Raw genomic sequence first — 12,412 nt, 5'->3', positions numbered from 1 at the left:
ACATGGAACATGTATTGATCTTGTTCAGTGCGACTTACACGTACATGAATATCATTATCTCTGATGTCCGTCGTGAATATAAACGATTGGCTGATATGTTAGTGTTAGCATGGATGTTTAGCAGGATTACACTCACTGACCAGCGCAGGTAAAGTTAAAATCACCCAGGGAGACGAGTCTGGTCCAAATGGGGCTTTTCTCAGCAAAATGCTTGAAACTGTGGTGACTTCAGACAAGAGGGATATGAACAAGCAGATGAGACAGACGCCTTGTTACGCGCCGTGTTGGTCTCTAGTTGGACTGAGTTATGCTTCTGTAATACTTCAAACACAAGCCTGAACTGAATGCTGTCAGATTCATGTAAAACCTGCAGGAGGTTCAATACATTAAAGAGATTAAATGAGAAATCTTCTTCTGCCTTATTAAGAGCTCTGTAATAAATTTTATGAATTATCATCTTATGTAGAAAGGCAGCGATTGGTGATTGAGCCAGTCTTAGGTGTCTGATGAGAATCTGTCTGATGAACAGACTCTGAACTGTGGAGCAGAGAAAGACGTGTTGAGGGGGAGCAGGAGTGTGTGTGTGAGAGAGAGAGAGATGAGAAAGGAGTGAGAGTAGAGACAGATGAGAAAAGATGGCCGTCACAGATTCTGCCTAGTTACAGAGGCCGAGCTCGTTTCTCACTCCAGCTGACGTCTCAGCCGGTTTTACACGTCGCCGCAGCTGAGTTGGACTCAGGTGTCAGTGTCCAGGTACAGAGGACTGACACAGGTTTTGAAATCAGTACTCGTGAGAGTGTTTATTATGAGCTTACTTAAATGTGTCGTGTCTGTCAGAGTAAATTCATCCACACACGTGTGGAAAGATTTAATTCGACCAAATTAGAAGATGTCAGTCTGTAAAAACCTGCGGAGGAAAGCTGTTAACCCACCGGGAATAATTGCATTAGCATGGCTTTCAGCGGAGGGTTTCTGTGTGACATGACGGAGCGAGCCCCCGCCCCCGCGAGTCGTTTTAATTTGTAAGGTTGGTGTGATTGCAGGTTACAACTGTTGCCCAGTTCTGCCAAATCGTCTTTGACCAAATGTACATAGCAGCTGGAATAAACAGCGTAATAAAACCTGTTTAAGCAGCAGGAAGATGGAGATGTCAGATCGAGTGTGTGTGTGTGTGTGTGTGGGGAAACTGCAGCAAAGATGGAGGCACTGCTTTGGAAAGTGGAGTTAAATCTGCAGCTTCAGAGTATAGAAAATCTCAATATTCAAGAGCCCATGGTTTTTGTTTTTTTTTTTTTTATTACATGTAAATACAAACCATAAAAAGTGTCTACAGAGGTTCTGAGGCGTCTGTGTTGGATTTGTACAGTCGCTCCTACACTTTGTGTTTGATCGCACAGTGAGTTTTAACGTCCCGGTGAAAAGAGACAACGACCTGCTGTGACAGAAAGATTAGTGACAGGAAATCAGAGCACGTTACAGGTCACTGTGAAGCTCGTGAGCCATTTTAACACGTTGGCTTCGACTTCGGCTCGGTCTCCAGCGCGGTTCACAGAGAACAGTCTTTTTAAAACATTAATAGGGTGCGTAGTGTGGAAGGATAAAAGCCTTTGTATGATGCATGTTGGGGGAAGGACACACACACACAGATAAATGTTTAAAGGCTGGAGCAGGAAACACTGCCCTGCTTCACCTGGCATGCTTCTACAAACGTGAGCTAGACAATGGGGGAGGGTTACACGTGAACTCTCTTTGTGTGCGCGTGCATGCGTGCGTGTGTGTGTGTGTGTGTGTGTGTGTGTGTTCACGCTCAGGCATAGTACTGTATACGTGCTCTCTCACACCCTCTCCAATCAGCATCTTTCTGCTTCTGATTGATCGAGAAAGAACTGGAGAGCAGAGGGCTGATTACCACTGCCTGCATCACTCCACACACACACACACACACACACACGCACACACACACACACACGCACACGCACACACACACACACACACACACACACACACGCACACAGTCTTTTACATGCAAAATTAATCATCTGCCATATGTTGTTGGATATTTGTGTTTATGTTAGAGCTGCAGCTGAAACATTAAGTGAAATAATCAATTTTTTTTTTTTTTTTTTACCATTTTATTACTTGAGCAGTAACAGCAAATGTTCTCTGGAGCAGCCAGTGACTTATTTAATTGTTAATTAATCTATTCATTTTTATTGATGAACCTGAATCTGTCAAATGGGAAAGAAATGTGAGAAATGTCCATCACGGTATCTTAGAACCTGAGGCGATGTCTTCAGGTGTCCTGTTTTGTCCGATCAGGTCCAAAACCACTGATGTTTAATTTGAAAGTTTATAAAAACTGAAACTCTCTCGCTGGAGAAACTGAACCCGGAGGACTGTGTGTTGTGTTTGTGCAGATGTGATGGTGGGGATGGGCTACAACCTGGAGGAGATCCAGGACTCTCTGGCCAAGATGAAGTATGACGAGATCACAGCCACCTACCTGCTGCTGGGCAGGAAGGCCTCTGAGGTACAAACACCAAGCTGCTGTCGTCACACTGCGTTACAGAGGAACAGCTCATCCTCTCTGTCCGAGTCAGCAGAGAGCAGGGGACGTGTTGGGACTGTCCACGAGTCTTTAATCTGGACCTGCCTGGTTTGGTTAAACACCAGGCGTGAGAGGCATTTTATAAACCATGAACCTCTTTAATCAGAAATCCATTCAAACTGATATCAGTGACCCTGTTCACCAACAACAGAGAGGAAAAAGAGAACGGTTATCTTACATCGGTCGTCCCACCTTTCTCTGCACGATGTGCTCAGACAGTGAAAGGACCAGAGCTCAGGACAGACTGAGCTATGTTCTCCATAGCTGAAGGCCTATGTTATAAATCTGGGTGACAAAGGCCAGAAAAGGTGTGTTTGTGTACTTCTGCCTGAGATAGCTGGAAGTTTAGTCTGCGTTTGACCTTATTATGAACCACACTCAGTAAAATTGTCATCATGCGTGTAGAATGTGGAAATACAGATAAATACAGCATCAGTAGTCTGAAGGTGGGTCATGTCCTTTGTCTGTCTGTGTGTCCTTCAGCTGGAGCCCAGCGACTCGGCCTCCAGCAGCAACCTCTCTCTGGCCAAACCGAGACCCAACAGCGAGCTCAACGGCCAGTCGCCCTCCCACCTCAAAGTCCAGAGGAGCGTCTCCTCCAACCACAAACAGAGGCGTTACAGTGAACAAGGTGAGGGAGGGGGGGGCAACAAGCTCCAGAAATTTCTTTAGGCAGCACTATATTATATTTTACAGTTTGTAGCAGCAGTGATGCTGTTTTTCCTTTGAGCTCAAACTCTGCTTTGCCTTTACCAAATTTTCTGTCAGGCTGATAAAAGCGGTTAAATCAAACCAGTCACAGGCAGAGACACTTTAACCTTTGGCTTATTTGCGCAGCTCAGTGCTGTCCACCGTGATATAATGCTTTGTCAATAACCTCAGCTTGTCCTGCTTCTCCTCTGTCAGAGCTGCAGCTTAAATATCCACACTGAGAACCTTTTAATCTCCGGCTCGAACACAGCCACTCACAGGCATTGTTCACGGTGCTTTTAAGGAATACTGTGGTGTTTTTACTCTTAGCTGTGTATTTTTTTTTTTCATAAACCAAACAGCAAAATGCTCAATTTCAGTTTAACAAGCAGCAACAGATAGATTTTTTTATTATCAGTCAGAAAACAGTGAAAAATATCTATCACCGCTTCCAAACTCCAAGTCGATAGATAAGTGAAATAACTGATATTATTTAGGAACTCTTGGAAGTAAACGTGGCCTCAGTTTTGTTATTTTGCATTAAAACAGAAGTAAAAGACAGATATTTTCTCCAGCTATGAACTAAATCACCCTCCTTTCTTTAAAAATACCTTGATGTGCTGATGATTCTGTGCTCCGTCACTTCGAGTCAGTGTCAGAATTGTTCTTCTTCCAAATGTAGGTCGTCTCGTTTTAGATAAAAGCCCTTAAATTAAAAAAAAGGCAGTTTGGTATTTTTGCCAGAGGTACAAACAGTGACTTTGAGTCACCCGTCACACGTCTGTCTCCCTGTAGTCGGTCAGAACGTCCCTCCAGGGATGGCTCATCCAAAGAGGAGTCAGACCACCACGGCGGAGAACAGCGTGAAGGAGGAAGGTGGAGTTCAGCTCCGTAAACCCAGCACCCCGGGGAGCCGCGGAGCTCCGCCCGCCAGCCCTCTGCTGGGCAACGCCAACAACCCCAACAAGGCTGACATCCCTGACCGTAGGAAAGGCGCCACCACCGGCCCCAGTGTGAGTGTCTGAGTGACACACCTTTAAAAAAAAAATACAGCTTAGCTCACCAACGTCAGCAGCTGCCGTCAGGGGGCAGCCCCAGATATATGTTTTAATATTTAATATCATCAAACTGTTTATCAGATATCAGAGTGTCCCCTCCCTCCCTCTCTCTCTGCAGAATAACACTGCGTCGGCAGGTATGACCAGGAGGAACACGTATGTCTGCAGTGACAGGAACAACACGGACCGGCTGTCCGTCATCCCCAACGGGAAGGAGAACAGGTGAGACGAGCGTGTTTGCTACCCTCGGCCTGGTTCCGTCACGAAAACATTAAACCTGTGTCGGGACGAACAGAGAGCAGAGTTTGGATTTCAGCTGGTGCCACTTTTACCTCTGATAAGTAAAACACAGTGGACACAAACAGTTTAATTCTGAATTCTTCTTCATTCAGGAGCTGTTTCTAATGAGATCATTCAGATCGTGTATGTTTTTGTGGGTCCTGTTATGAAAGCCAGTATGTTGTGTTGTTTTGTTGGTTTTTTTTAAAATTCCTCCTCCAGTCAGTGTTTTCCGTTTCCAGTGTTTTGGTCCAAATGCTGCTTTAGAGCTTTTTCTACCCAACAAGAATTCAAAAACCCTCACTATGAACGCGAATGTGGTCAAAGTGGAAGCCTGTGAGTGCAGACATCGGTTGGCTCAATACAAAAATATCAGCGTCAGCCTTCTGAACTGAGAGCAGAGTTTCAGCCAGGACCAGACAGGATCCCTAGAAAAGATTTCCTTTGTTTCATTCCCTTATTTCGTCAGTTTCTTTTCCTTCTTTCTTTCTTATATTTACTTTCCCCTTTTCTCATCATCTTATTTTTCATTTCTGCCTGTGTGTGGGGTGGGGGTGTTTTTTTCCGTCGTGGCATGACCAGCATGACTGAGATGGCTTGTGCCACTAGCCCCTCCTCTGCCTTTGCGGCCGCTGCGTTCGGTGCCTCGTCCAGTTCGGTGCGGCTGAGGTATCAAACCGTCGGCCCTTTGTACGCTTGCCAGGCAGGCTGGGCCACGCTGCCCCACTCCTACTACGCTCTGGACTACTGCTCGCCCAAGTAAGACGGCAGGGCCTCCAAACCCCCCCCGTCTGTCTCCTGTCATGTCTCAGCCCCTGTTTGGCCCCTCGCTAACCCACACATCCAGCCAGCTTCACTCTCTGTAACACCCCAGCTAAACCATGGACACCATCTCCTGCAAACAACAGTAAAGAGAGTGTGCATCCAACTCGTTTTTTGGTGTCAGTGTCTGAAATGTAGGTTCATCAGCCAAGAGCAGGTAAAACTGAGGACTTAACCTGTGAAGACTGACTAAAATAATCATCCTAATCAGATCAGCAATCCCAAATCCAAATATATTCACCTGCTGTCATAGAATTCTGAGGTTTCCATCAAACATTTACCGAATTTAAGTAACTGAATATAAATTCAGGCAGATGTTGTCGGTCCACTGCTAAATTGTGAATTTCTGCAAATGAAAATATCCCAAATTGAGTACAGAATAAATCTTGTAGGACCTGTGCACTTACCTTTGTTTAAAAAAGTTTATATTTTAAGAACAAGAACAAAAAAGGACCCAAAAACAGCTTAATATTAAAATCTCCATGGAGACATTCAGATGTGACGTCAGTGTTGTTTAATCACCAAGAAATAGTTTTACCTGCTTTTGACTCAGTGTTATTTCAGACACTGGTAAAAGTGGAGGCACAAGTAGAGAAAAATATGTATCCACACACTGACATCGAGCTTTGACCGACGAGGTTTTTAACTGTGTGTGTGATAATATTTTTCCATATTTGTATCACCCCTCTGCCCGCCATGAACCGGAGGATCTCTTGCTCTGCTGCAGACATTTGCAATAACAAACTCTCACGGCTCTGCTCCTGATCTGTCCTCCATCCTCCGCTGTGAACTTTGACCCCTGATCTTCTCCGTCCGGATCCCTCACCTGTTCGTCTGAGACACGACGGCCGAGCTCCACCGCTCACCGGCTCCTCCCCCCGCCGCCCCGCTGTCCCAGCACCCTCAGACCATCGTCTGTTTCTGTTTACACTCTAACTGATCAGGGACACAGCTCGCTCGTCTCACTGATGTGCAGGGTGGGAAATTAACTACAGCTGGATGCTGGTAAAGCTCAGCTACAGCTCTTAAATTTGACCTTTTATAGTTTTTCCTTTTCTTCTCTTTGGCTGGTGAATTGATGCAGAGAATCTCCCACACGCTGTCTCACATGTTTTATTTATGCAGTTCACCTGCAGTTTGAGTGGAGGAACCAGGGTCTGAATGTAATTCCTCCGTCATAATTCCTGCTCTCCTGCTTGGCTCAGAAAGTTGTGGAGCGGCAGTGTTGCAGGTTATTTATTGGTGAAATTCACACAGTAAACAAGCACCAGGCGCCAGAGAATCGACATTAGGATGACGGATGGATGGATATGGAGGCTAGCAGGACACAAACAGAAACAGAAATCTATTTTATTTGATTTATTGCTTTTCTAATAACACCATAACAACCTAATCTGAACGCTTAAAACAGGTTGTCTCAACCCACCAGCTGCTGAGATTGACTTTTTTTCTTTATAATTTAATTTCCTGCCCTGTGGACGTCTAACATGCAAGATCCATTTACTGAAAAACCCATGGCAACGTTAGAGACCCATGTAGGAATAACACACTCGTGGCCATTGTAAAGATAAAGGAGCGAAATGTGCTGTGACGGTTCAGAGGGTTTTTCCATTGCAGTACTATTATTACTAAATATTATTAACGTTGTTTACACTGACGTACACGTCTGCAGTGGAAAAACCGACCTGTGTGTGTATGTGTTTAAACCGTGAGGGGATCCTGAATTTTCCCGCTCTCCTCCACAGCGTCGCCGTGTCGCCCGGCAGCCAGAGGAACCCGGTGGCGTCGACCCACAGCATCGCCAACGCCACCACGCCCGACCGGCTCCGCTTCCCTCGAGGCACCGCCAGCCGCAGCACCTTCCACGGGGGCCAGCTGAGAGACCGTCGCACGGCCACGTACAACGGGCCGCCGGCCTCGCCCACTCTCTCGCACGATGCCACCCCTCTCTCTCAGACCCGCAGCCGTGGAACCAGCAACCTTTTCTCCAAACTCACCTCCAAACTCACCCGCAGGTAGGCGAGGAAACACCTCACGGCAGGAGAACGCCACGGGTTGGGGTTTAGCTCTCTTTCTGTTCAGTCAGTCTTAAGCTTAACGAGATTCACAGTCATTCATGTGCACTTTCTCTGCACTTCTGGGTTCTGTACGCAGATGTTGAGACCCTCCTCAGGACTGAAATAGAAAGCAGATAGACTCCAGCCCTGCTCTGTACAGTATAATCTCCTGTGACTCTGTCTGTTCGAGTTAGAAACCAATCGAGCCAGTGCCTGCAAGAGTTAGGATGATTAATTAAATCCTGGGGGAACACATCACTGTCCTGTACGATGTGATTTATTCTAAAGTCTGAATTGTTTATCTGTCACTGCCTGGTTGCCTGCCAGAGAGAAATGAAACCACTTGGAATGAGGCACAATTCGACCTCTCTTTAAAAAAAATCTGGACCAGAACGCCACGGTTTTAGTGGCAGTTTCCATCTTTTTAGTTTAGTCATGGGTTTTTTAGTGCAATTAGCCACATTACTGTTGTACCTGTTATCACAGCGGGAACGTCCTGCTATGAACTAATTACTATATTTTAGTGAAAACGTCCAAACAAGACAAGAAAGAGACGTTTTCTCTGCATGAGACGCTCTGGAAGCGGCAGCCAGGACAGCGACCTCACTCCTGCAATGACTGACCTAAAATGAGGAATTGAAATCATTTGATAATCAATGAAAAAAAAAAAAAAAGAATCTTCCCTTCCACTGTTGATGATTCCAATCACCCCATTTTTTGTTCACTCATTCAAATGCCTCATGCCCTCCTCCCTCCTCCCCTCCCTCCTCCTCCTCCTCCTCCCCCCCTCCTCTCACTCCTCCTCCACCATTTTCACTGTTTCTTTGTCTGATTCTGTTGTAGAAACATGTCATTCAGGTTTACCAAAAGGTAGGACTCCTGTACTGCCTTTCGCTCTGTGCCAACGAAAATCAGTGTCACTGAGAAACGTCCTCTGAAACTCTACAGACGCGTGGGGCTGAACTAACACATCGCTTAGCAGAAGGAAAAAAACAAAAAACGTTTCTCTGGGTACATTTACACACACGGGTTATAATCCGATTAATGTGATCAGATCTGTGACTCGATTTTTACCCCACAAATTCAAGTTAATAATGGAATTTGTTGATAGGGTTGGTTTTATTCTTAAAGGAACGTGAAGGCGAATACAAATCTTCTGCTTGCTTCTTGCTCAGCTTTATATTTGACCTGAGAGCAAGAAAGCAAATAAACGTATTTCCCAAAAGGTCAAGGCAAAAAAGAACAAGTCGAGGTCAACAGAAATCGACAAAAATCACTTGATTGTTCTTAATTTCCATATAAAATGATGTTTATGAAGAGGAAGCCATTGTAAATCAGGCCGAGTTGTGGAAACAGCGACTCTGTCAGTCAGAGATTTGCATTAATCAGGTTTTAACTGGTGTTTGCGTGTGTGTGTGTGTGTGTGTAAATGTGCTCACAGTAGCTGTGGTTGGTCTGAGTGGGTAAAGGCTGATTGGGAGAGCAGGCCGGACTCCTCGAGCAATCAGTCGATTAACCAGCAGCAGCAACAACAAAGCAGCTTGCCACTAATCAATCGCCAGTGCATGCATGGGGTCGCTTCTTACAGCCGCCATTGATTGTGGTTTGTTTCCTCGCCACGATGATTGCTGTTAACGACTGAACTCTCTCTCTGCTGTTCAAACTGCACACGTTAGACGGAGCTTTAAACATTACCCTGCTGCATTATTCACCGTAAAACACATTTTCTTTATAGCTCTCTCTGGCTCAGAAGTGATTTATCACCCAGCACGCCTCAGACAGTGAAGATGGAAAATGTCTGAGCCATAAAGAGCTATAAAAAAAAAAAAGATTTGTGTTTTTCTTTTGTAAATAGATTGTGTAGATTGTCGTGTTTGTGTAGAACTTGGTGGATTCATCCAGTGGTGTTAAATGTTTGGTTGTGCTTTGCTGTGCATATAATTAACAGCTTTAGTCGTTTGCGTGTGCAGTAAATATCTGCCGGTCGGTTGGTTTGTCCGGTTTCAGGTTGTTGGTGTTGGGTTTTATGGGAAGGTTGGAGTCCGTGAACAGGTTTTCTGGGTTCCAGTGAAGATTTTCCATCTCTGAGGTGCTCTGAGAAGCACTGGGTACAGAAAATATACGAGACATATAAATGAGAATATAAATGAATAAGTTACATAGAAGTTGAATCTTGATTTCTTAATGCTCGTCGTATGATCATCGAGGACTTTTTAAGAAATCCTGAGTGTTTTATAAAGGAGCCATCATCGCTTTACAAACATGTATCACAGAAAAACTTATGGCTTCATGTGCTGCATGAAGGAGCTAAATAGATTCCTAAAATAGATTCTTTTAAAGTGATCAGAGATGTGATCAAACCGTTGTCTGTATCAGCTGTGGCTCAGAGCAGCGGAGGAGCTTTGTGGCCCTCACAGGGTGCCGTCTCGAGGCTCAGCAGCGCCCTCTGGTGGCTGGTTTGCAAACAGTATTGTTCCTCTGGCAGCGTCACCATCATCATCTTCATCGCCCAGGGCCTGGTGTCGATCAGCTCTGGTGTCATCTGTCCTCACTGTCCTCTCCTCCCACTCTCATCACCTCACTTTGGTTTTGTTTGTCCTCATTTCATCGGAGCCCTGAAACTGACAAAATGTTGGAAGACGTTATCAGACGAGTCAAAAATAAAACTGAAGACATCAGTGAATAATGTTGGTAAACACAGAAAACGGAGTCTAAAGAGAAATATGAAGCTTTGTCCTTTTCTTTTAACCTTCAGTCAGTTGGTAAAATAAATGAACTCATCTCTCTGTGGAGAAGCGCTGCATCTGTGGCAGCGATCGTCCTTATCGATTAGTTTACTGATTATTTTCTCAGTTAATTGTTCGGTCAGAAAACAGTGAAAAAAGTTTTTCAGAGCCCAAAGTGACGTCCTCACGTCTCATTTTGTCCGACCAACAGCCCGAAACCCCAAAATATTCCATTTACAAAAAGAATATTAATGATTCATTAATCAATTAAAATGAATGAGCTGAGAGATAAAAGAAAAAAGTTTTTAAAAAATTCAGTTTATCAGCTGGTGGTTGGTAAAAGCTGGAATGATTAGTTAATGGGTTAATTAGTCAACAGAAAATTAGTCTGCAGCTACTTTGATAATCATTTTAATAATTTAACATTTGCTGGTCTGATTGTAAACTGAACATTTCTGTGCCATTTCAATATATTATAGACAAACTGATTAATCAGTTAATTGAGAAAATAATCCGAAGATTGATCGCTCGTGAAAATAATTATTCAGACTAAAATATCTCGACCGTCAACATGGATTTCCAAAGACATCTTGTACACACACATTTGTGGTCCCCAGAGGATGAATCCTGAGTGACGGGATCCTCTGACTTTCCCTCCAGCGCCACCAACAGGTTCACATTTTTATCTGAACATCTCAACAACTGTTGGATTGATTGTCGTGAAAGAAAAGTTTGAAGCTTCATGTTTCTTCTTTCAGTTATTTATCTGTTATAAACGTGTTCGGTTTTGTTCTTGACGTGTCTGAGGAGCTTTTATTTCGTGTTGTCAGTTTCGATTCCTTCGTACGTTTCTGCCGAAAAACTTCTCGCCACGTTTTGAGACTTTAACCGAACGAGTTTTAATCATTTTCCTCCTCTCAGGACGTTTTAGGTTCAGTCACCTCCCGCTCCCACCTCCACTCGTCTCCTCACAGTTTGTGTGTTTTTGTCTTCCTAACCTTCCTGTGTCCTTTAACCTTGACCTCTTGCTGCTCTTCCTCTCCGCCTAGGGTCAGTATTGACCCGGCCAAACGGCAGATGGCCAAAACAGGGCCTGCCATCCCTTCTACCCAGGGAGGAAAGACCCTTAGTAAGTCTTCTGCCCTCCAGTCTCTATCAGCCTTTCCTTCCTTCCTTCCTTCCTTCCTTCCTTCTCGTCATCCTTCCATGTTTTTTCTTCTTTTTTGGCCTGTCGTCATGTCATACATTTAAATATTCTTTCCCTCTTTCTTTCTTTTCTTGTCATGTGTCCATTGAGAAATTCGCCGTCTCCTCAGATTCCCGTTTTTTCTTTCAGATTCAGGAGCAGAAGATATAGAGAGTTGTAGGAAGATGAAGATCTAGAGTAAGGGGCTGTTTCAATCCCTCCGTCTCTCCTCTGAGACAAAAGTGTCATTTACGAGGAGGGACACACACTCGTCAGTCCTCACCCTCCCTCCCTCACTCCTTCCCTCACCCCTCTCGGCCTTGTGGTTTCCAGGACCTGCTGTCAGTCCTGTCTGTTCACTCGTCCTCTTGTTTGTCGAGTCCCTGAAGCTGTCAGGAGTTTGGAGTCACTTCCTCCTCCACCCGTCCTGTTTTTCTGTTCTCCGTCGTGTGAGGAGCAGGGAGCTTACCGCTTATTTGCTTTTAATCTAATCTTTGGTTCCATTACTCCGACCTTTTCCTTGTTTGTAGAGATTCAGGGGCTGATTTAGGACTCGGCACTGCCTCGGTGACGAGTTGCCAGTCTGTTAAATGGTTTTACCCAGTTAAAGTCACTGTGCAGTGCCAGCTGAGCACAGATCCTCTCAGAAAAGAAACACAGCTGGTCTGGTTTTACTTTGCTCAGAGAAATGAGTCTTGTGTGTTTAACCTTCATTAGTAGGAGTGAGTGATATGGATAAAATCCTCTCTGGGTGGGTCTAATTTTTATTAATTTTTTTTTTTAGAATTACACATTTACTATAATATCATGATTTTTAACCAGAGTAGGGATTCGTGGCACAAAGACATCTACTACACAGAGACGAGAAATAGTCAGAGGAAACCAAAACTCCAGCAACGAGCCGTCAGTTTTCGTTGTATAAACCCAGAAAAGAATTCCGCTCACTGATTGGCCACAGCTGGAGATATGAAGGGGAAACCAGCCAC

The 12,412-nt window shown here is 44.6% G+C and overlaps 1 protein-coding gene across 18 annotated transcripts in view; it reads left to right on the top strand.

The window, feature by feature from the left end:
- The window catches only part of mark3a (MAP/microtubule affinity-regulating kinase 3a), a 39,324-nt gene that overhangs the window by 23,196 nt on the left and 3,716 nt on the right, over positions 1–12,412 (top strand). For 5 of the 18 annotated variants that reach the window (XM_041060086.1, XM_041060072.1, XM_041060074.1 and 2 more), the window contains exons 11-16: positions 2,418–2,530; positions 3,092–3,239; positions 4,094–4,311; positions 4,475–4,578; positions 7,203–7,472; positions 8,358–8,384. In XM_041060086.1, the coding sequence (XP_040916020.1) occupies positions 2,418–2,530; positions 3,092–3,239; positions 4,094–4,311; positions 4,475–4,578; positions 7,203–7,472; positions 8,358–8,384 (880 nt within the window). Of the gene's footprint in view, positions 1–2,417; positions 2,531–3,091; positions 3,240–4,093; positions 4,312–4,474; positions 4,579–7,202; positions 7,473–8,357; positions 8,385–11,289; positions 11,625–12,412 lie in introns of all 18 variants that reach the window. The other 13 variants (XM_041060077.1, XM_041060083.1, XM_041060076.1 and 10 more) reach the window with 7 other exon arrangements.

Source organism: Toxotes jaculatrix, chromosome 17, assembly GCF_017976425.1.
Source record: "Toxotes jaculatrix isolate fToxJac2 chromosome 17, fToxJac2.pri, whole genome shotgun sequence".
NCBI classification, from domain to species: Eukaryota; Metazoa; Chordata; class Actinopteri; family Toxotidae; genus Toxotes; species Toxotes jaculatrix.
The sequence above is the reverse complement of the archived record's forward strand: the minus strand, read 5'-3'. Positions and strand labels throughout refer to the sequence as shown.